This window comes from Phycodurus eques, chromosome 13, assembly GCF_024500275.1.
Source record: "Phycodurus eques isolate BA_2022a chromosome 13, UOR_Pequ_1.1, whole genome shotgun sequence".
NCBI lineage: Eukaryota > Metazoa > Chordata > Actinopteri > Syngnathiformes > Syngnathidae > Phycodurus > Phycodurus eques.
Genome location: NC_084537.1, coordinates 25,872,134 through 25,897,605, shown reverse-complemented (window position 1 = coordinate 25,897,605; position 25,472 = coordinate 25,872,134). Strand labels below are relative to the sequence as shown.

Below are 25,472 nucleotides of genomic sequence, written 5' to 3'. Positions count from 1 at the left end.
CTAACGTCATCAATTCTCCTTGAACAAACAAATTCATTCGGCCTTGACGTCACGAGACAAATTGTCATTTTTTGTCAGTTTTTATTCATTATAAATGAAAGGTTGTGAAATTTACATTGAAAAAGCTTTTATATTGCTCGTTAGCTTGTCATTTGGTCCTCTTTGACCATTAAAATTCCTTGTGTGTTTCGGACATACTTGGCAAATAAAGATGATTCTGATTCTGATTCTGATTATTCATCAAAACTGACACAAAGAACTTTGTGGGCCGCTTAAAGAAATTCGATCAAACAAAACTCATGTCAACAACAGTCGACAAACTCATTATTGTGTCGCTGCTACTAGCCGTTAGCAAGCTGACCTGCTAACTTTAAGAACTCTCCTTAAACAGAGAAAATCATTTGGCCTTCATATCATAAGACAAAATGTCATTTTGTTGACCATGTCTTCAAAATTAGGACCAATAACCAGTCAACATCGCCAGTACATGGACGAAGCGTTTCATTAGCATTAGCGTTAGCTGGGCCAGCACTTCCTGTTTGGAAGTTGAAAAATGAGGATACAGTCGACGATGCGCCCTCCCTGGATGTTTCCCTTCTGGTTGAAATGCAGCTGCACGAACTTCCCGAAGCGGCTGGAGTTGTTGTTGTACACCGTTTTGGCGTTACCGAACGCCTCCATGATGGGGCTGAGAGGGGGGGGGGGGGGGGGGGGGGGGGGAGGCAACTCTTTAATTATAAACATTTTCTCACTCGAATCTTCTTCTTTTCCTTGGGCTTGTCCCTTTAGGGGGTCGCCACAGCGCGTCCTCCTTTTTTCCCATGAGAGCCTCTCTCTCTCTCCTGCGTCCTCCTCTCCAACACCAACTGCCCTCACGACATCCCTCGACCTTCTCTTTGGTCTTCCTCTCGCTCTCTTGCCTGGCTGCTCCATCCTCATCATCCTTCTACCATTATTCTCACTATTTCTCCTCCGGACGTGTCCGAACCGTCCAAGTCTGCTCTCTCTAACTTTGTCTCCAAAACATCGAACCTCGGCCGTCCCGCCGATGAGCTCGTTTCTAATTTGATCCGACCCGGTCACTCCGAGAGCGAACCTCAACATCTTCGTTTCCGCCACCTCCGGCTCTGCTTCCTGTCGTCTCTTCAGCGCCACCGTCTCTCATCCGTCCATCGTGGCCGGCCTCGCCACTGTTTTATAAACTTTGCCCTTCGTCCTAGCGGAGACTCTTCTGTCACATAACCCCACCTGACACCTTCCTCCACCCGTTCCAACCCGCTTGGACCCGTTTCTTCACTACCTGACCACACTCACCTTTGCTCTGGACGGTTGACCCCAAGTATTTCAAGTCCTGCACCCTCGCTATCTCTTCTCCCTGTGGCCTCACTCTTCCCCCGCCACCCCTCTCATTCATGCACATATATTCTGTCTTACTTCGGCTCATCTTCATTCCTCTGCTTTCCAGTGCATGCCTCCATCTTTCTAACTGTTCCTCCACCTCCTCCCTGCTTTCACTGCAGATCACAATGTCATCTGCAAACATCACGGTCCACGGGGATTCCAGTCTAACCTCATCTGTCAGCCTATCCATCACCACTGCAAACAGGAAGGGGCTCATGGCCGATCCCTGATGCAGTCCCACGTCCACCTTAAATTCCTCTCTCACACCTACAACACACCTCACCGCTGTTCTGCTGCCCTCGTACATGTCCCGTATTATTCTCACATACTTCTCTGCCACTCCAGACTTCCGCATGCAGTTCCACAGTTCCTCTCTGGGTACTCTGTCATAGGCTTTCTCTAGATCTACAAAGACACAATGTAGCTCCTTCTGACCTTCTCTGTACTTTTCCATCAACACCCTCAAGGCAAATAATGCATGCACTCTTTCTAGGCATGAAACCATACTGTTGCTCGCAAATACTCACGTCTGTCCTGAGTCTCGCCTCCACTACTCTTTCCCATAACTTCATTGTGTGGCTCATCCACTTTATTCCTCTATAGTTCCCACAACTCTGCACATCACCCTTGTTCTTAAAATGGGCACCGGCACACTTTTCCTCCCTCCAAGCCGTACTTACCCATCACTTCTTCATCACCCCTATCTCCTTCACCAGCATGTCCATTGCAATCTGCACCAATCCCGACTCTCTCTCTGTCTGGGACGCTCAGAACTACTTCGTCTCGCTCCTTCCAGAATTTCTCTTTCACCTCTGGGTCCCATCCTACCTGTGGGGCATAGCCACTAATCACCTTATTTCAAGTTTCAGCCTCATCACTCGATCTGACACTCTTTTCACCTCCCAGACATTCTTTGCCAACTCTTCTTTTAAAATAGCCCCGACTCCATTTCTCTTCCCATCTACACCATGGTCAAATAATTTAAACCCTGACCCTAAACTTCTCGCCTTACTGCCTTTCCACCTGCTCTCCTGGACACACAATATATCAACCTTTCTCCTAATCATCATGTCAACCAACTCCCGAAAATTTCCTGTCATAGTCCCAACATTCAAAGTCCCCACATTCAGTTCTAGGCTCTGTGCTTTCCTCTTCTCTTTCTGCCGAAGAACCCGCTTTCCACCTCTTCCTCTTCGACTTCGACCCACAGTAGCTGAATTTCCAACGGCGCCCTGCAGGTTAACGAAGGCGCAGGTGGCGGACGTCGTTAACCCGGGCCACGACCGATCCGGTATGGGATTCTTTGGATGAACGCTCATATTTGTTTGGCGAAGTTTGAAGCCGGATGCCCTTCCTGACGCGACCCTCTGTATTTATCCGGGCTTGGCACCGGCCTACAGTTTGCACTGGCTTGTGCCCCCCATAAGGCTGCATTATTTTCTCACTTGAATGAATCATAATAATAAGCAGTACTGGATATAAAATAGAGAAGAGAATAGTGACCCGCTCTCAAGTAGCGCCTCCTCCACATGCGACGACGTCCTCTCCGTGCACGACACTTCCAGAGAATGTTGGCTCATGGCCGACAGGAACTTCAGGATCAGTTTGGTGCTTTCCGTCTTCCCGGCGCCACTCTCGCCGCTAACCAACAACGAGGAGAAAAAACAAACAAACATTGAGGAACATGCTTGTCAATGCCTCCTTCATATTGTGGTCCATACGCTTCCAACATGGTTATATATATATAACATTATTAAGAAAAATTACATTTGTGAAAAATTCTGCTCTACCTACCTACCTACCTATCTGATTAACTGCTGGAAAAAGTCTTTTAAGGAGGTGATGAGACAGTACTAGCTTTCTTCACTAGATGGAGACAAACACAGCGGACAAAATCCTAAAGCAGGGCTGGCTAACAAAACTCAACTTCAAAACTAGCCATCCATCCATTTTCGGAACCGGTGCCCGTCCCAGCTGACTCCGGGCGAGAAGCGGGGTACACCCTGAAAAGGTCGCCAGCCAATCGCAGCGCACATAGAAACAACCAACCATTGGCACTCACATTCACACCTACGGGCAATTTAGAGTCGTCAATTAACATAGCACGCATGTTTTTGGGACGTGGGAGGAAACCTGAGTACCCGGAGAAAAGCCACGCAGGCACGGGGAGAACACGCAAAGTCCACACAGGCCAGGCCGGATTTGAACCCGCAACCTCCGAACTTCGAGGCAGATGTGCTAACTGGTCGGTCGCCGTGCCGCCAATTCCAAACTAAACTAAACCAAATCCAACTAAAATCAGTTAATGCAGACTCAACTATGCTGAACTAAGCTAAACTCAACTCATGCAGACTAAATTAAGCTCAAGTAAACTAAACTAAATGAAACTAAAAGAAAAAAATGGTCAATGGTAAATGGACAGCACTTATATAGCTCGTTATCGCCACCGTCACAGTGCCCAAAGCGCTTTACAAAGCCTCACATTCACCCACTCACACACACGCATTCATGCACCAATGCAAAATTAAATGATCAAGAAAATCGAGAAAAAAAAGACACAACTTAAAAAGTAAGGTCAACTCAATCATCTGAAGTGACCAAAACTAAACTCAACTCAAAAACTCAGCTCATCTCAACTCTACGAAAGTAAATGAAACTCAAGCCAATGAATATAAAAGGATCAGGAAAAGAACAGAAATAAGAACATTGAAAATAAACTAAAGTCAACCACTTCAAAACTAAACTACACTGAACTAAAGTTAAAACTAAACTCAATTAAACTGAAGTCAACAATACTAAACTTAAACAAACCAAACACAACCAAACTCCACTAATTGAAATACTCCATGAGAAGTAGCAATGAAAAATGAAGGAAAAACCAAAAATCTGAATAGTACAAGAAAAACATTCTAACATAATATTTGTACACAACAACTATATTTCCTTTGTCAGATCGAATTGCAATGCTGAACTGTGGGCTGTTTTGTCTTGAAGCGCATTTAACGTCTTAGCATACGTTTTTTTAAATGATTTTTTTCGGAAGAACGAGAAGGCGATGCATGGAGTGCACGTGGAAGTTTAAGGACATGAGCCTTTCAGCATTTTAAGCACAAGTGAACATTCGAAAAGAGTTCCAAAAATAACAACCCTCCAAGGTGGCCGACAGACTTTGGGAGCATTCCCCAAAGTAAAAGGTCAGCGCACAGACGTGACGTGACGCCACGTTTGGTGCGTGTGACATGATGAAAAAGTGCGCTCATTAAAGTGCAGCGTGGTTGCCGTGGCGACGCACGCCCGAGGCAAGCCTCGCTTGGCAAAGTTCTCGCTGACATTTAAACAACAAAAGCAACACGCTGAAAACACGTCAGGCCACGGCGGGACTTTCACACCCGACCGGGCGACGATCGTCCGCCGCAACTCGCGCCCGTCAAACAATTCGTTAACGGAAACGGCAGGAAAACAGATCTATGAACTCTCGTCAACGCTTCAACTGTCTAAGAAATGTTGCAAAACTCCGCCTCCTCCCTCACTCTGCGGGAGCCATGTGGAATGGGATGTTTTTGAGAGAAAAACGAGTGAAAATCGTTTGCTTTGACACATTCGAGAAAGCTCGTTTTGCTCAAAAAGCATCGCTGTAAAGCTTCGGTGCAGAACAGACAACAAGGTACACGAAGTGTATAAGACACGGAATTTTCCTGGAATAAAGTTGTACTTTTTAATTTACCTGTTAAAATGTGTCCGTCTTCCCTTGTTAAAGTTTGACTTTATCTTGGAAAAATATGACTGATTCATAACATCACCAACAATTTTGACTTTGTTCTCATAAGTTCAGAACTTTTTATCTCAACAGAATTCCATCATTCGTTCATCAGTCATTTCTCCCTCAACCCGATAAAGGGATTTTAACTTGGTGGCCCTAGATAGTTCCTAAAAAGTCCAGTCGAAATCCCGATGTCATGGTTGCGGAGGCGGTAGAGAGGAAGAAGCATCCGCGCGATTCCCACCTGATGAGCACGCAGGTGTTGCGCGGCCTCCTCCACAGCGCGCGGTAGCACTCGTTGGCCACGGCGAAGATGTGCGGCGGGATCTGGCCCAGGTGGTGGCGACTGTACAGTTCCACGGCGGCTCGCTCGTACAAGCCGGCCAGCGGCTGGTACGGGTTCACCGCCGCCAGGATGGACCCGATATACGTCTGGGCGCAAAACATTGAAATCACTTGTCAATATTTTTGTTTTTAATTTCCATCTCGTTATTAAAAAACAGCCCATTATTTCAAATTGACAGTGTAGAAAATGCACAAACAGAAATCGGAGATTTATTGTTGAGAGGCGGAAATTCCGAGGACAATTTCAAGTTAAATAAGATCTCTAAACAATTAATCGATTATCAAATAGTTGTCGATGAATTTGATAATGAATTAGTTGTCGATCAATGAATTCGATAATCGATTAGTTGTCGATTAATCGATTCATCGTTCCACCTCTAGTTTGAACCTTTCAAATATTCATGCGGAGAGCTGCAAAAAGGACAGAAAACAGTGTCATGTATATGCCAGGCCACTAGTTGGCGATGTCGCAGCTCTTATTGATCCAAACGTGTATTGTGTGACGTAATGTTTGTAGCGTTCCAAAAAAACGAACACACAACGACAAGAATGCCGTTCTCTGTCATTGCTGTTCTGGTCGTGAAGTAATGAACATCTTCACACTTTAAAAGATTTAGCGCTTTTTTTTTTTAAACTTGCATTTTGAGATGTTAACAAGACAAAGCTGTTTTTAGCTTTACAAACATCATTGCCGTGCTCAAAAATAAAGTCTAAAAACAAAAGTTTACATTTTCAAGTGAAGTGCATGGCAAGTAAAATTTGTTGAAATGAAATTTTGACAGCATACAAAGCAAAAGGAGACAAACACAAATGACGTGAAGACACATTCGTGTGTGAGCGTCCTTCCAAAAATACTCCAAAGTTCCCGTCAGGCTCCAGTGAAGAAAGATGATGTTGGGGAAACATTAAACCTTCATCATCAGCGTCTCTGACCACCTTTCCCTGCTCCAAACCCACAATTTGCTTCGACGCTTTCGTCAGCGGCTGCGCAAACTCAAACACACAAGAAGAAGATGGAGAAGAACAACAAGAAAGGGAAGAATGGAAAGAACGAGAAGAACACAGAACACAAAGAACAAGAAAAGGATGAAGAATGAGAAGATTTTGATTTAAAAAAAAAACATTTATTGACAAAATACAATTAGCATTGTAGAGGAGCTACTGTGCATGACAAACTTTTAACCAGAGTCAAGTGGGTAAAAATTGGCCAGCCCCAAACCAGAAATGCGTCACGAAATCAGACAACAAAAATCGACCAAACAACTTTCCGTCTCATTAACTACAGTAGATTCGATTGAATCCTGCCTGCTCATCTAAAAATAGATACCGTGGACCTCATACCTGTGGGCATGACCGCCAAGAGCGAAAAGCCGCGACTCATTGACACTCATTACAATTGGCAGAAAATTTGCAGGGATTTATTATGGGGTGGGGGGGGGGGGGGTATATGGATGAGAAATGGGGGCTAGGTGGTGGTCCACTGCACACATATGTTTCAAAATATTCATTATTTACCCTTTGTCTTTTTCAAGGTGACTCGCTGACTGGTGGGCCGGTGCCCTAGCGCCCTCTATTGACCATTGACCCTGGCTTCAGTAAAAAGATCAGATAAGCACCTCCAATCGTTGTCTGTGTCTTATTTAGCCCATCTATTTACCTACGACACTTCCTGTTGGAATCCATGTTGTTTGTGTAAGCAGTGCACATTAGCGGAGACACCCTTTCATCTACAGAAGCACTAAAAAAAACAAAAAAACAATGACCTGCGCAATAAATGTAACGTAATCCATAAAATGAATTAATCGCCAACGGCAGCGTGTAAACGGTTGACGACAACGTTGACGACGCACATTTGCTTTCCGTTTGCTCGCGACCATCACATGGAATGCGAGAATGTGGAATAAACTGGAAGAGAAATGTTCCAGAAGGTTCTCTGTTTGCTGCAGTGAAGAATCTAAAAATAAAAAAATATCTTGGGGCACCAAAAGAAAAGAAAAATAGTCAACATCTCCACTTAAGTTGAAGAATTGCAAACATTTGGACTCAATTAGACTCCCCGACCGCCCTCCTCTCCTTCGCCTGGTAACAGTTTCCACGGCAATGCCCCGGCTGCGAGTTAATTGGCTGTGACTGTCTTCACGAGGCCCCCTATTGGTTAATGTGATTAAAGGTGGCCTCTCAGAGTCTCACTTTTAATAATGTCAAACGGCGTCATTCCACAGACATGCTTCGACAAACACACAATAGTTCATTTGGAAACATGAAAAATGGGGTTCAAATGACACACTTGCTGTTCACGGTTTAACTGTAGGGGGCGTTGTTCATTCAGGTTAGCCACACTGCTAAGATGCTAACAAATACCTAATCATGTTAACGACACTGGATAATGAAAAAGAATGTCAGCCATTATGGATAACATATGAAGGATTATCTAACTTTTGCAGTGCTTCCAACAATGCTTATGTTAGCTGAGAACAATAGAATAAAATATAAACATAAACAATAAAGCTAATGTGAGCTCCAGTTGAATGTGCCATTGCCAAAGTTACACTGAAGCCACAACTGCTAACCGGCTAATAAACAAACAAACAAAAACATTGTTAGCCTAGTGAAGATTACGGACGCTCGATAGCTCTTTTTTTTCAGACTGATACCAGTTCAAGTATTCACTCTTGAGAACTCACTGATACTGAGTACTGAGACCACGAGTACTTTTGATACTTCAAATTTCAATGAGCACAATGACAGATGATTGTGAACAAAGACCTTTCTTTCCTTCTGTTTCTTTCTGACGCACATGATGATTTGCTTCACACCGCAACTGTGTAGCGCCTACTACTGGCGAGGAGGACTTACTCCGTGTCAGATTTTATTGCCTTAAGTATCTGCAGCCTTCATGAATACCTGATACCGGTACTCGCCCATCCCTAAAAAAATGTATATATATAGAATTAGCCACAACTCCTAACAGGCTAATAAAGATCATTATTGTGATACGCGCTTTTAAACGCTGCACCAATGAGGTTAGCCACATGCTAATAAAGATTTTGACCGCCTACAATTCGACAGAGCTCACTTTTGGCTCATGTGGCGCCGCGACAGCACTCAGTCGGATCAGCTGAGCAGAAATTTGCCAAAAAAAGAGACGAGCGATGCTGGGATACTGAGAGCGAAACAAGGAGCAGATGTGAAAGAATTTGGAGGACGAACAAAGCGAAGGTCTCCTGAGTGACGGCAGGAAACGCTGGCGAGACGCCGCCAACTAGTGGCGCTAGCTCATCCAGCGTGTTAACCGCACTTTTATTAGATTTGGCCTACGCCGGACGCCTGCCGGCTTTGTTGTTCTGACATTGATGAGTTGTTTTTTTTTCCACGTGAGACCGACATTTGCTAACAGTTCTAACGCTAACAGAGAAAATGCTAACATAGCATGACAGCACAAATGCTAGCAGCGCAAATAGTACCAAAACAGAGCGAGTGCTAACAGACTAACCCTTCTTTCTTCCACCCTTCCTTTTTGTTTCTTTTTTCTTCCATCCTTCCTCCTGCCCCTTCTTTCTTTTTTCCATCATTCCTTCCTTTTCCCTTCTTTGCTTCCTCCATTTCTTCCTTCTTTAATTTATGTTTCATTCGTTCCGTCTTTTTCCGTTCTTTTCTTTCTTTCTTTCCTTTGTTCCTTCTTTTGGTCACCTCTTTTTCCTTCCATCCTTCTTTTCCTCCACCCTTCTTCCTCATCCTCCCCTTCTTTCCTTGCCTCTTTGGTTCCTTCTTTCCTTCCATCTTCTGGTCCTTCAAGTCCTTCCCCTTTTCCTTCCTTCTTTATTTCATCTCCTGTATTTGTCTTCTGCTCTTCCTTTCTGCCTCCTTTTCTCCCTTTTTTCTTCATAGCTTCTTTTTTCTTATTTCCCTCCACCCTTCCTCCCTTTAGCTTCCTCTTTTGTTCCATCTTTCCTTCATCCCTTTTTGCCTTTATTTCTTCTTTCCTACCATCCCTTCCTTATTTCCTTCTCCACTTACTCCTTTCCTTCCTTTTTCTAACATTTCTTAATTTCTTCCTTCATTCTTTTGTTCCTTTCTTCCTTTATTTCTTTCCTACATCCTTCTTTTCCTTCCTTCTGCTTTTATTTCTTCCTTTCCTACACTTCTTCCTTGTTTCTCTGCAAGGTTCAGTAAGTGCGCAACAAAATATAAAAAGTCCTTGGTGATATATGTATTAATTTTTTTGATGTATTTCTGAGTCAAAAAGGTGATCAAATGGCTCATAGGAAAAGTAGCAATTGGTATTTTTACAGGTTTCTGCGGCATCGAATCATCTGCAAGCCTTTTAATTTGAAGGCTAATGAATTTGAAATGAGTGTTTTGGGCGCAAACTATTAAAAGTGTAAAAGCAAGTGTAACCACGTCTCCTATCGGTACCTCACGCCCGCCAATGGGCAGTGTATTCCACATTAGCGTCGCGCAACTTTAACCAACATTTGGATTTGAAGTTCCGACGAGAAACGGGAGCGATTAATGTTTGTCGCGTAACGAAATGAAAAGAAAATAAGCTAGACGCGCTCCCAACAGCTTTTCCACACGCACGTTCACAAATGTCCGGGTGGGGCGGGGGTAGGGGGCGAATAGTGTGTGTGTGTGTGTGTGCGCGCATGTTCTGTGATTGCAGCCAGCTGCGCTCAGGACTGGGGAGCCTCATCTACGGATTCCAGTCATTCCTGTCCACAGGCACACAAACGTCAACACACTATCCTGCCTCCCTCCATTGACACACGCGCACACATATTGTGGATGTGTTGGTGTGTATTATGGATTCCACATTTAATGAACAAAATGCAAATAGAACAAAAAACAGCTACCGTTCTGATAGCTAATCTATTTTTTTCCCACCATTTAAATCAGTTCCCAGGCGTCTTCATAACAACAATGGCGAGTCCGGCTTTCGTTACCACGACGACCGGGGGTGGAGCGAGAGAGCGCCTGTAATGACGAGTTTCACAGGTGGAGGCAGCACTTCATATACCGTACGTGTGCGGCGATCAGTGCGAACAAAAACAACACCAGACCCTGCTGGACCAGTCTTCGGCTAGAAACTCATGTAGGGTGCAAGCGATTTTTATGTAAATGAGCCAAATTGGGACATTTACGACAAGTGGTAGAAACTGACAAAGACTCTCGCTGACATATTTGCTGAAATAGTCAACGTCTCTATGTATATCCGTTTGTATGTATTATACTGCCCCCAGGTGGCCAAGGTGTACACACCAGAACAAGCAGCCCAATGGGCATTGAATTGAGGCAGAAAGTGTGACCAAATGACTTGCGTGTTGCCGTATGTGTTTGTGAAGTACATTATTATCCCTCCATCCATTTTCCGTACCGCTTATCCTCACGCGGGTCGCGGGCGTGCTGGCGCCTATCCCAGCTATCTTTGGGCGAGAGGCGGGGTCCACCCTGAACCGGTCGCCAGCCAATCGCAGGGCACAAAGAAACAATCAATCATTCGCACTCACATTCACACCTACGGGCAAAATGTAGAGACTTCGATCAACCTAGCACGCACGTTTTGGGGATGTGGGAGGAAACCGCAGTGCCCGGAGAAAAGCCACGCAGGCACGGCGACAAGGTCAACTCCACACAAGCGGGGCCGGGATTTGAACCTGTGAGGCAGATGTGCCGCCAGTCCAATATTATTGAGTGCTTTTTTTTCCCTCAGTAAAATAAGCATCACTAAAGTTTTAGCAGTTTTTGGGTGGAGGTTTCGAATGGATTAATGGCATTCCCTTTCATTTGAATGGGGAATTGTATGCAACACATTAAAACGTCCATTTTAATTTCCCATCATATTTTATAAGTGGTGCATGACGTGGAATGTTTCTGAATCTGACAAATTCCTCTGACCTGTTGATTTCAGCAGGAGCTCACTTAGGAATCGGGGGCCCCTGACCACTTGTGACGGCGAGGGGGGGGGGCGGAATGCATTCACCCTCACCTTCCCCTGACGTTTGTCTTCAGAGGCCCGAGCTCGAACGTCCACTCTTTCGCCTTCTCTTGAGATTCCAAACGTCAGCAAGTTTGAGTGAACGAAATAAGTCCGAGTGGAAAAATGAGGAATTGCAAAATATTCGTTTCCAAGGCACAGGATGACTGCGATGCAGTGAAAGCGGCGAAGACAAAGCGGCGAGTCAGCGAGTCACGTTATTAGCACAGAACACGCCGGAAGCTCTTTTTGTTACTTTGCTTGCTTTCAGCACACCGAGCCTTCGTTGGTTGTCTGGGAATTCATCGCATTCGGAGACATTCCACGAGGAGAATCATTCTTCAAAGGTTTTTACCGGTGCCGGCAAACAAACTGTTACGCTATGCTAACGAACATTACTACAGTTTGATGACGTTTGTTTGAAGCCCAAATTTTGTTTTCTTAATTTTGTATTTATTTTATTGTTTCGTTATTATTATTTTTTTTTCTGGTGTCTTCAGACAAAAGAATTGATCATGATATGACATGTGCCAACACGAACGAAGCCTAAACACGGAATATTGTCATCTTTGGTGGCTCTATGGCAACATCGTGATTTGGGCTGTTACGTTTGCCGGTGGATTGTTAACTTTTAAACAAGAAGTCGTACGGCAATGAATTAGCTTACAGCCCCCATAGTTTTTAGTGGGAGGTGAACCTTCCAACGCTGTCACCCGAGTGTCCGAGCCAGCATTTAGTTTTCAGATTTCCTGAAGTGAAAACCGTGGCCGGTGTTCTTGTGCGCAAACTCACGTAGATGAGTCTTCGGCGGTATCGTAGGAAAAGGTTGTGCATGATGGCGCCGTCGTGTAGCTCCTCCAGCGCCGCCATGTCCTCCACGCCCGACACGCTGCTGCCGTGCATGGCCTGAAACTTCTGATGCGTCAGCGCATTCTGCTTGCACGTGTACACCTGAAACACACACAAAAACATATGAATACATGATGTGACGTTACAGGCGAGATGACATTTATTCTAGCGAGAAGTGTTAGACTAAATCAAGTGCGACAAAAGACACATTTTAGATACGCTCGGCGACTTTTTGAAGGCTCTTTTGCTTTTATTTGTCTTCATTGGAGCTGATAGCACAAATGCACTCTGGGACTTTGGAACATTCCCGTTCTGATGCGCTATTTGGCCTTCGCACGTTGAAGGTCGGAGACGGATCTGAGTCATTCATTCATTCATTTTCCGTACTGCTGCTCCTCACTAGATGGCGGGCGTGCCGGAGCCTCTCCCAGCTAACATCGGGCGAGAGGCGGGGTGCACCCCGAACTGGTTGCCAGCCAATCGCAGGGCACATAGAGACAAACAACCATTCGCACTCACATTCACACCTACGGGCAATTTGGAGTCTTCAATTAACCTACCACGCATGTTTTTGGAATGTGGGAGGAAAGCGGAATACTCGGAGAAAAGCCACTCAGGCACGGGGAGAACATGCAAACACCGCACAGGCGAGGCCGGGATTCAAACCCGCAACCTCACAACTGTGAGGCAGACGCTCTAACCAGGCGGCCACCGGGATTTGAGTCATCCGTGACGAAATGTTGATTGTATTAACTGATGATAATCCAGACCTGATCATGATGAAGCACGTCTTTTAAATGAACACATCATCTTTGTAAGATATACTTTTGTAAATATTTTTTTATATTTACATGTATGTTGGTGTACCTTTTTAGCAACATCATTTTTTCCATTTATTTTTTGCTTCTACATAGCAAGAGAAGTTAAATGGAATGTAGCTCTATTAAAATCATTATTGTCACTTTTGAGTGTTGATTTGTCATTTGAAATTGAAGTTACTACAGATTCATTCCTCACTAATTATGTTATAATGAAAACAGATATGGTGAATTTCCTATTCTTTCACAAATCGATACAATTGGTCCGTCCCCAAGTCATCTGTTATTTTTACGCATTATTAACCGATTTAAAGTGCTGAAAATGGCTTGAGAACAAATCTATTAACTCTCAATTAAACACTTGAACTGTCTGAGAACTGTTGTATGACTCCGGCCCTTCCCGCTGTATTTCTGAAAAACTGAAAAATGAAGGTTAGAAAAGTGAAAAGGAGTGTGAAAAATAAATACAACTAGTGTGCACTTTATTCACTTGATTCATCTTCAAAAATACCTTGCTTATGCATTTTTGCTGATGTGAGAAAAATAGAAGTGAGCACACACATTTCCAAATATTTATGATTTATGCATCCTTACATATGCATACATTTATTTATTTTATCGGCCTTATCGGTATCGGCCGATAATTAGCATTTTATGCTGATCGGCTGATCGGTTTTAATGTCATAATTCGCCGATCCGCTCCGCAATAGACATTTACTCCGCGTCGCCATCATCCACAGGAGTCCTGTAAATAACTGACGGCCAATAAAGTTATTAAAAAAATAATAATAATTTAAATGTCGGCGGTGTGGAACAGACAACGCGTCTGAGACAGACAACACGTAATGCCCGGGATCAGACTACAAGACAAATTTGCTCTTTCACGATCTTTCAGACGACTGCAATAAAATCTTGTATTCCGATACCACCGCATCCCGTTTTTTACGATCACTGGGCTTCATCGTGTCAACGCAAACGCGACCGGATACACTCGTTACCATGGCGAAGACAACAAGAGTGGATCGCGCCATGTGTTTGTAAGAACAAAATGGGGGAAAACGTGCGTTGGTGGTCACCGGTGCTCAGGACAGGAGAGGACGTTGGTTTAAGGCTCGCTTGAGGTACGTTCACGTATACTTTGAATACGATACGGCTCGCAAGCAGGCAATAAAATGTTATGTAGCCTTGCAAGCTAGCGGTAGCACGAACGCTTGGACGTAAACATGCCGCCGTTCTGTCGAATCGTGCTCTAAAGTTTCGGTGTGGGTGAAGTCATTTAATTCAAAATAAAGTCACTTAATTACAGTAAGTTAGCGCCCATTATTTCTGTCATGTTGTAATGTTGGTTTGAACTGACATATTAGAATCCGCGATCTGACTCGAGCAGTGATTTCCAACCTTTATGGAGCCAAGGCACATATTTCACAATTGAAAAATCTCACGGCATACCAACAAACAAAAATGTCACAAAAAGTGGAGACATCAATGACGGTATTGACTTCCTGCCATCGAATAGAAGACCATTCATTTGTTCCGTCTGTCACTAAGCCTCACTGCCCTAAATAGAGGAACAAAGATAGATTATTTATTGTAAATAGAATGTTTTGAGCAACAGGTCATATAAATAGACACATTCCTCCATCATGTGATCGGCTCGGTGATCGGTTATCGTTTTTTTTAACTCGCTGATCGGCGATCGGCCCCAAAGATCCTGATCGTCTAAAGCCTAGCAGAAATATATATAAGTGGCATTTTTGGTCTGTAGTAAGAGTTGAACTTTGAAGTACCGCTTCCTGCACCCCATCAGCGGGAATGAACCAAACACATTCAAATTGAATAAACCATTTCAAGATTAAAGCGATGAAAATGACATTTTCTCAACACAAGTGTGTTGCCTTCACTGACATGTCAAGCAAACAAAAAGGAGTGAAAAGCTTCCTTCAGGTGTTCACTTAAAAAGTGTCAAATTCACAACAGCAGGAGGTCAAAGGGCGTCAGTCACCGAGGTCAAATGTGGAATGCCACATTCAGCTTTTTTTTTTTTTTTAAAAGAACTAACCTAAACACATGAATGTTTCACTCTGGGAGAAACAAACAACAATGGAGAACAAATAGAAGATAAGGCTAACTTGTTTTATTGATTAATTTCATGTGTCAGGACACAACACAAGGAAGTACAAAATAAATCTGTGGAAACTGATGCAAGTTAAAAACAACATTTTCAAAGCTTGACTGGTATCAGGAGAAATGATGCAAATCCCAGAAGGGGGAATAAAACAAGCAAAGCTAGTTCTAAATAATGTAATTTTCTCTTCCTATAACCAAAGGAGAAAAACTTGATCAAAAGAAAGAAATCTGCCTTTTGTGAAATGAAATCTCAAATTTTATTTTACGTCAGCCTGAGAAGAAGATTGGAATGAAAGTGTGTTTGAAGAGACGACAGAATTACGTCAATATCATGTGGACACAAAACAAAGTATCAGGTTTTGTGACATATGGAGAACAGGTAGGTTGTCCCGACCACGAATTGTTCATAAAAACACAGCAGCTGGCGTGTGGAGCTTTTCTTGAGTCTTGCTTCAAAGCTTCTACAAAGTTGATATCTGCTTGTTGAACATGAGTATTAGGTTACAGCTTCACATGTAACGCCTGCTTTGGTAACATCAGCTTCATCATTATAAGACCTCGCATCCCCGGCTAGAACAGACCAGTGGAACTCTGTTGAACTTTGTTGAAGCGTTTCATCAAAGATAGGCGTCGTGAGCGATACCCTCCAGCAGTCAAAACATGGCAACATCACCAGTTCACCGTGAAAACAAGTTGAAATGATTCCTCTTCATCACCTCAGAGGAAGGGTAACTTCAGCCTCTTTCACGTAGAGATTTGACTTGTGGTGTCCTTCAGGGGTCAATGTTGGGGCACAAGCTGTTCATTGGCAATGTTCCTCATGGAAGACGACTGCAGCAAACTATTGTTTAAAATCTAGTTCGACTACAATAAAAGCAAAGCAAAAGCAAAATGTGTTCCATGTTACAGTAAACCCCCACGATTTGCAAGGTATTGGGACAGAGCCTTGTCGCAATAGCGAGTAATTTGCGCCTCCCCAAAAAAGGTCTATAACTTCCATAGACGCCAAAAGATGGCAAAAAAGCACTACTATTGTTTCATCAAAACTCAACTCACTTCAACATAGTTCCTTAGAATCGCAATGTCACAAGATGGCGGCAAAGAGCGGATTTAGATTAAATAAAACTAACATCGTTCCTTGGCACCAAGATGCCACAATATGGTAGTGAAGCACTATTTTTGTCTAAATCAACCTACTCAACTCACTTCAACATAGTTCCTTGACACCAAGATGCCGCAAGATGGTGGCAAAGTAACACTTTTATTGCTTTGGCCTGAGCACAAAAACAGCAAATAGTTGAGCTTTTCAGCTCATAATGAAGGATGGATTAAAATAAAAGCCGTGAAGAGGTGAATTCGCGAGTGCCGAACTGCGAATATGTAAATGTCACTCATGTACACACACACACACACACACACGGGGGCAGGCAGTCTGGCGATTTGTCACTGCTGGATGAGCTGCTGTGACTAAACAGCTGGAGGTGACTCCCTCTGAAGAAAGACTTCACTGTCCCGGGAGGCCATCACTCACTCACGCACGCGCACGCACGCGCACGCACACACGAACTTTGCTAGCATTCCCGTTTGAGTGTCGCTCAAGGCCGAAACTTTGTGCTTCAAAAAGTATAAAACAATTCAACCTTTGTTCAGGTCCTCTACTTAGCCATGTCCGGTGCTGCCTTCAGGGACAATCTGAAATTGTGGTCTTTCTTATAGTCTTATCTCGTATGGTCCATGATGCCTTCAAGGACAGCGTGAAATAAATGTTTTCCTGTCATCTGCCCGTCTATCTATGTCAGGTGTTGCCTTCAGGCACAGACGGAAATCATTGCTTTCCTCACAAAACAACAGAATGACTACTTACCTACCCACCCTTGAGTATTCCCAGTAGTATTATCGTGCTAATCCTGCGCTTCGTTTGTGTTTTCTTGAATTGATTTGGTGTAAATGTGACTTTGCTTTCCCCATGAAGTAAAAGCAACAACAGTGTTCACGCGAGTTAGGGCGTAATCCCGTGCCCAAAGCCGCCCTTTCCACTGCTTGTCCAGCGCCTTTGTTCGGCATAGATTTACTGGCGTTAGCATCTGTCGCTAGGCTTAGCTTGGGGCCCCTCGGCTTTGTTGTTTTAGCACGGCCATTAGCTTGAACGTCATTAGCTTTAAATGACAACCTGGTATGCAAAATCAGCACTTTGGGGTCACAGGCCAGGTTAAAATAGGTTGGGATTTTTCATTTTAGAGCATTTTTTTTCAAATCCAGTTAGTTTTAATTAGGTTTTAAGAGCGGCTTTGTTACTTTTTATCAGATTGTATTTTTTCAAAAATGCTTTGTTTCACTTTAGTATTGATTAGTTTTAATAATTAGTTTTAGTTATTTTTAATACAGGATACTTTTTTAATACAGTCTATTTCTTAGGCACAAGATTTAAAAAAAAATGTCACAGTTTTGTAAACGTAAAATGTAGTTTCATTTAGTTATCATTAAAAAAACAAACAACTTTTTTGTTTTGTTTAAAAAAATGTAACTTTATTATTCATGATTTCCTTCATTTTCAACTTAGGGTCACAGCTAACACAATGGCTAAATCTTTTGAGTTCGGGACTTTCCATTGGGTGTCATCTATAAAAAAAAGAAATCGAAAAAGTATTGTATTCTATTGAGTTGTAATATTTTGTCTTTTTTACACTCATATTGACAGGAAGTAGGCAGCGCGGCGCGGTAGTGGTCAGCTCGTCTGCCTCACAGGCCAGTGGTTCTGAGTTTGAATATGGGAGGGGCCTTCCTGTGTGAAGTTTTTGGTTGTTTTTTTTCCTCACATGTTCCAAAAAACTTTTAGCATCATTGAAAACCAACAAAGTGGCGACCAGTCTAACGTCTGATCATATGTGCCCTGACATTGACTGGTGACCAGTCCTTAGTTGACTGCAACGTGAACCAACAGGACAGTATTTGAGTTTTAATTTTTTTTTTTGTCCAAAGCGCAAAAACGGTAGCGTGGTACCCCAACAAACATCAAAGGCTTGACAGAGTGCGACCATTCGACACCGCCGCACCTCGAAGGAGGTTTGGAGTCCAATCTTCAAAGAGCACCAGTGTGAGGATCCTGGAGTGTCACACCTTAAGAGGAAACAGCCGCACAACTTGGCCGCCTCAAAGTTTTGGCGACACTTTTATCGGAACAATGTGACAACCAAAATCCAAAGTCGTGCGACTGTGAAGCATGAAGAGCAAAACAAAGCAAAAGTGTTCCATTGCGTTCCCGACCTGTCCGTAGTCGCTGGTGAAGACGACGACGCCGCCCGAGCAGGAGGACACGGTGGTGGGAAGGTTCTGATTGTCTTCACGCAGCCAAACGCGCTCACCCTGCACAACAACAAAAACAACAACAAACATTTTTATTTTGGTCAACGACAGCCGGACGCAGGCCGTCATTTGTACACCATGTTTGGAATCATATCAAAAACATCACAAGTTCACCGTCACAATAAAATTAATCCTCTTCATCACATAACACAACAGGAAGTGTAAGATGAGCCTCTTTCATGTGGAGATCTGATTTGTGGTGTCCTCCAAGGGTCAATCTTGGGCCCCAAGATATTCATTTGCAATGTATCTACACAAAACTACCTATAGCAAACTATGTCAAGGGAATCAAATATACAATGTTAGGAATTTTCAAAGCGAGAGTGCAGTTGTCCCCCTGCCTTGTAAATGTAGACATCAAGATGTTGTGGCAGCGCATGAAAAAAAAGTAGAGCTGTCAAAGTTAGTGTTAACTCATGATTAATCACAAAAACATTATCACATTAATTATGTATGAACGCAGATTAATCACAAAATTGATTTTGACCACGCACGCTGCATTACCTTAACAGCGGATGCATACCTGAAAGGTGGCACAGGTCGCTACAAGGTCAGTGATCAGGTCAATGCTTACGCTAGTATAAAGATGAGTGAGGAGACTCCGAATGGTGTGCTCGGCGGCAAATGTGGCTTCAAAAGTCACCTTGATGGGACTTTCCATAAAACAAAGGTCATTTGCAGTGCATCACTGAACTCTCTTTCCATCTCAAAGAAAATGTGGTATCGCGTGTTGTATATTTGACGCCTGTGATTAATTAAAATTCAAGGGTTAGTAATCTGATTGAAAAAAAATAATCAATTGACAGCCCTAAAAAAACATTAACGGGTTCCATCAAAACAACCTTTCTTGAACTGAAGATCTTGACTGACATTTTGCGATATTCAGTCCCTTCAAATCTTCCAAAGGAGCCTTTCCTTTTAACAAAAGTGTTGTGCAAAGGTGGTGCAGCAGCGTTCGATATCAAGTAGGCTGACTTTGTCCCTGAAAATTGACATCTTTTAGCCTTCACAAGTGACTGAGCCACTCGCGTGATTGGACGACAGGCACAGGAAGTGAAGCGCATTCCTGGGAAAAGCTGCATCTTTTTTTGGGGGGGGGGGGGGGTCTCCCGCCTTCCAGTGGCACACTTTCCACGTCCCTATTCCTTTGTCTGCAGCGTGTGGCCCCCGAGCCCCCCTGTCCCTTCCAGCAGCGACACACTTTCTTATTGTGCTTTCTTCTCTCGTAATCCGCCCCGAGTCACGCCTGCAAACTCACGCCGACACCCCCGGCCCCCCTCGGCGGTCCCCGGCCGGCCTCCCTGACATGCATGCTTGCAAACCCCCCGCCACAGTCATCACCGCTGATTGTCTGGAGGTCAAACATCTCCCAAAACGTTTTGTGGACATTTTTTGGGGCATTCATCTGTTTCATCATTCCAATTTATTTCTCAAGATGTTTGATTTTTTTCAAGCAGCTTCCGTAGTCGTAAGCGCGTCACAGTCAGTGTTGACAACTTGGCGGCTTTTAACCACTTTTCCAAACACTGGAGCGACTATTTTCCAAAAAAGCCACTTAGCGTCTTTAATTCCCATTAAGAAGGCTTTTCACATTGTTTTTCGTTTGACAAGAAAGGAAGGCAATCACACAGATTTCCAAACACAAGGTGCCCATTTATAGGTTACGCAAAAAGCAGTCATTCATCAATCAATCAGTCAATCAATCAATCGAAACTTTTTTCATACATGGGAAATGCAGCACATAGTGCTGTACATTATAAAACAAAAGGAATAAAAACAGAACAAATGCTTTATGCATATATGCATTCTACTAGAGCTGCAACTAATGATTATTTGAATAGTCGGTTAATCTGTAGATTTCTTTGTATTAATTGATGAATCAGATCCAAAAAAAAAGGTTTTTCATTCCATCCCTTTATTAAAAAACAGGACACGATTTCAAATTGACAGTGCAGAAAATGCAGAAACATAAATTGGTTATGATTCCCTTTCTGGTTTGGTTGGTAAAAATTTGGATCCTTGTTTTCCAAAGTAAAACTCTTCTACTTTCTCTACAGAAATCAGAGAATATTTACTGTTGACAGACTGAAATTACGAAGATTTGGACAATTTTACATGAAACAAGTTGATGCAAGTTAATGCTGATTATAAAAATGGGTTTAAGGCTAGCTTGATATCAAGAGAAATGAATAAAAACAAATATCCCAGAAGGGATAAAACAAACAAAAAAGAAAAACTTGTTTTCAATAATGTCATTTGATTTTTTTCTACAGGCAAAGGGGAAAAATCGTTTAAAAATCTGAAAACAAAATCAGATTTCCGTAATCTTGTAGCCCTAAAAACAGCAAACAAACATGGCAGCCAACTTCTCATTTCTTCCCATTTTCTTCCAAACCCGGCGTCATTTACACACGGACCTCCTCGGCTCCACTTTAAGGTTTGGGCATCGCATGTGTGCATTTAGCATTAGCATGCTAAAGCTAAAAGCTCGTTCACGCCCACCTGGCGACGTCTTTTGCATTTTCCTGCTTGTCAGCACTTTTGGAAAATTGACGTAGTTTGAACTCGCCACAGCGGAGGACTTAACCGCACGTGTGCACGCGCGCACACGTGCACACAAACGCACACATGCACATGTACACACGTACACACACAAAGTTTGTTATGGAACCGCCCGCTGTGTGCTGAGTCTTCGATCTAAATATAAAGCGACCACAAAGAGTTAGCGTCATTCAATCGAGGAGTAGAAAGCACAGAAGAAGAAGAAGAAGAAGAAGAAGAAACGTGAGGTGTAAAACAAGTAGAAAGTTCTGGAAGAATCTCCTCAGCATCATCAGGAATTGTTTCTGCTTGGACTGCATGTAAAAATTGGGAAGATGTTCATGGATGCAATTACGGTGCTGCTCACAGATGACTGCAAAGGATTCTGGGTAGTTTGTGCACGTGTGCGTGTGTATGTATGTCCATGCATGTGTGCATGCGCGGGCTTCTCTTCCCACCAATGCGTGACAACTGAAAAGCAAGAACGTTGTCTTGAACTTGAAAAGCAAACAGGAAGACCGAGAAACTCAAGCGATCAATCAGACGGCAAGTCGACATGTTCGAATTAGGGCTGCCGCTATCGAATCTTTTTTACAATCGCTCAACCCATCGACTCATCCATCGAATAATTGGATCCTATATCCGACCGTAATTCGACTGGAGGATCGTGGGGGATGTTGATTGTACTCCCTGTTTGGACTGCACAGGCTGAGAAAGAAAACACACACACAAGCAAATACTTGAATAAGTCACTCAAACAAATTGAGGACAGATAGGACAAGCTGAGAGGTAACCGGCGACCATAAATCATGTCAAGTACACAAAGCGTCGCGGCTGCTTCTTGTTCTGGTTCTGTCGGCTTGTTTGCAGCTAAATGGAAGCATGTGCGGCGGCGGCGGCATCCGGAACCACGCACAACTGTCGTACGCGCACACGCACACTGCCAGTGTGTTTCCCGTGAGCCAGATGACGCGTGGGCAGCGGGGCACTCGCTTGGGAAAATGTCGCCCTTCGGGCGGCCTGCGAGGCTCCTGCTAAAAATGTGTTTGTGTTTTTTTCATGCGTTACCCCGGCAGCGGCGCGGCGATCACCTGACCGGTCGGACCTGAACTTTGAACCCTGCTTTGTTAATAATTGATGCACACATAGCAGCTGTTCAGCTTCTAAATAGCTAAGCGTGACTCTTTCATTATTCATGAAGGTGAACTCATTAGAACTCATAAGAACTTCAAACAAGTCATTACCTTTCTTCGAAAATGTTCATTCATTTTAATGTGGGAAGTCGGTCCATCCCTCCGTCCGTCCGACCGTTGGTACGTCGGTCTTTGTTTCAGTCTGCATCATAAAAACTAGGCTCGGTTAATCCATTTTAATACTTGCATTGTTTTGTCAAGTATTTTTTCTGTAGGTGAAAGCACGTCCCGCTGATGTGCACGGCTTCCACTAACAACACGGCTGCTTTTTTTTTTTTTCCGTCCACATGGGCCACAACTCCCGCGGGAGGTCGTCGTCGTCTACTAACGAGCAGCTGGCGCGTCCTCCAACAGGAAGGGTTTTGTCCACCGCTCGTCACCTGACGCGGAAAAACTTCAAACTTGTTTTCCCAGCACGCCGCCGCGGTCAAAACCGTCTTTGTTCCCGGCGGCTTCTCCCGCCATCTTGGAATGCGTATCGCCACATATTATAACATCGAAGACAACGGCCGCTGCGCGTATTTTTATTTGGCCGTCACCTGATTGGTCGGTTTGATGATTAACGTTTTACGACCGCGTTTAATGACCCCATCACTCGTGTATGTGTGTGCACTGTTTAAGTGTGTGTGTGTCCCTGTGCATGTCTGTATGTGTGTCTACGTCTGTATGTGTGTTGGAGAATGTGTGTATGTATGCATTTGCTTCTATTTGTGTATACTGTAAGTGTATTTCGGTTTGTGTGCGTGTGTATGTAAATATGTATGTGCACTGTATATAAGTGTGTGTGTGTGTGTGTGTGGCAGCTGCAGGGTCGCGCGGGACCATGCAAGCCAGCCAGCAGCTGCCTCGCCAAACAGGAAGTAGCTCAACATTTATTAGACCTGTCGAGACACCGGAGTCCAACCAATCAACCTGGCACACGAACACCAGGTGCAGGGATGTCACCGCGGCAACCACATGTGACTACAACACGGCTGCCATCTCACAGAGTGGATATGTAAAACCCCCTTTGCATAGTTGACCTAGAAATCCATGTGTAGTGATCTGGGAATAGTCGATTAATCGTTTCAACTATATCGTCAAAAGATAAAAATCCATTTCCAATTCGGACGCAGCGACTGCATTCGATAACATACGCTCATTCTCGACTCCCAAATCACCACGAAGGGACGTTCAGTGGGCATTTTAGGAACTAACTCGGTCTGCTCTATCAAAAACCTCGTTGTAGCAATTCGGGAGTCGGGAATGATGAACGCAGTCGCTACATTCGCAATCATTCCCCGACTCGCGAATCACGACCTGAAGACTTTTACTGTATATAGTAATGTAGTAATAGCTACGAAACTCTCGTCCTCACCTACATGTTGAAAAACTTATTTCTCGAATATGTTCATCGGTGCAAGTAAACGATTGGATTCCAATTGACGAAGAGACACATCCACGCCAGTGAGTGAGTTATTAAATAATATTTTTCAGGCAAATTAAGTGAACACTGGTTGGGAATCACTGATTTAGGGCACAATATGGGGGCTAGTGAGGAATTTCCAGAAGGTTTGTTCTGCAAATATGACATTATTATTATTATTATTATTATTATATGAATAATTGACACGTCTGAGTGGCCCATTTTGAACATCAGCTGCAGCTGAGCAAACATTCACTCCTTCGTCATCAAACAATAACACGAGACGAAATTTTCGTATGAATCTGTGATGACAGCAGGGTGCGCTCCCTGACCAGTTTTGTCTCGCCGATGCGGTTCGCTGACCAAACAAACACAACTTTCAGTATTATGTGATATGAGCCGAGCTGCAACTAACGATTATTTTAATAATCGATTCATCTGTCGACTATGTTTCCCATTAATTGATGAATCGGGTAAAAAGATTTGTTTTTCCATCCCTTTATTTGAAAACAGGACATTATTTCAAACTGACAGTGCAGAATATGTACAAATAAATTGATTATGATTCAGTTTGTGGTTTGGTCTGTAAAAGCCGTCAGAAAAACGCCAAACATGTTGATCATTGTTTTCCAAAGTGAAAGATGATGTTCACAAATGTTTTATTTTGATTAAACTCTAAAGATAATCAGTCTGCTTTCATGGCGCACCACAGAAATCAGAAATGTACTGTTGGGAGGCTGAAATTCCGACGATTTGGTCAATTAAACGATTATCAGAATAGCTGTTGATGAAATGAATATTCGATTAGCTGTCGATTAATCAATTCATTGTTGCACCGCTACTATTCATGTTAGTGTCAAGTCGTGCACGTTACACAAGGAACTGTGTTACAAAAGCTAGCATGCTAGAGATGCGAATGCACGTTTGATTCCTACGTGAAGATTGTTGGATTTGAGACGCGGCCGTTGACTTTGTGCCTGCGTTTTCTTTGGCTGGTTGTGGAACGCTAAGCTAGCGAGCGTGAGAAGTCTTTTTCTTGCCGTTTCAGGAGGACAACGTGAAAAAACAAATGCAGGAAGTCAGGACGTTGGAACACAAACAGACAAATCCTGCGCAGGCCAGAAGAGTGAACACGATCAAAAGAATCTTTCATGTGAAATTCACTTTTCCGCCCTGTTGGACCACTTCCTCAGTGTCTTATTTTTATCCAGACGGCAGCCATGTTGGATACCTGACTATAAACCCCTAACCCTGTCATCCCGAAAACTAAGCACTTCCTTCTTTGTATGCAGCCGGCAGCCGGCCTTTAATCCTAACTCTAACCCAGTCCTCCCTAACCCTAACCCACTCACTCACTCTAACCCTAACCCAAATCTGAAAGACTAATTCCAACCCCCAAACCCAGTCATACCTAACCCTAATCCTAACGATAAACCTCATCCCAAACCCATAACCCTGCCATACCTAACCCATAACCCTGCCATGACAAACCCCAACACCTGTCATACTATCTACCTATAACCTTAATTCTAACCATAACAAATAAACCTAATCCGGAAGACTAATTTTAGCCCCATTAACCCGGTCATACCTAACCCTAATCCTAACAACAAACCTAATCCAAAATCCATAACCCTGCCATACCTAACCCTTCATAACCGCTAACCCCAACCTTGGTCATAGCTACCCTATGAAC

General features: G+C 43.5%; 1 protein-coding gene across 4 annotated transcripts in view; it reads right to left on the bottom strand.

Annotated features, from left to right (window-relative positions):
• The window catches only part of myo10 (myosin X), a 64,332-nt gene that overhangs the window by 30,089 nt on the left and 8,771 nt on the right, over nucleotides 1-25,472 (bottom strand). For 3 of the 4 annotated variants that reach the window (XR_009769673.1, XM_061693928.1, XM_061693930.1), the window contains exons 2-6: nucleotides 18,539-18,637; nucleotides 12,273-12,431; nucleotides 5,406-5,593; nucleotides 2,905-3,042; nucleotides 564-688 (exon numbers count right to left, since the gene is read on the bottom strand). Coding sequence is in view for 3 of the 4 variants with exons in the window: in XM_061693928.1 (XP_061549912.1) it covers nucleotides 564-688; nucleotides 2,905-3,042; nucleotides 5,406-5,593; nucleotides 12,273-12,431; nucleotides 18,539-18,637 (709 nt within the window). In the remaining variant the exon portion in view is untranslated. Of the gene's footprint in view, nucleotides 1-563; nucleotides 689-2,081; nucleotides 2,226-2,904; nucleotides 3,043-5,405; nucleotides 5,594-12,272; nucleotides 12,432-18,538; nucleotides 18,638-25,472 lie in introns of those variants that run through there. The other variant, XM_061693929.1, reaches the window with a different exon arrangement.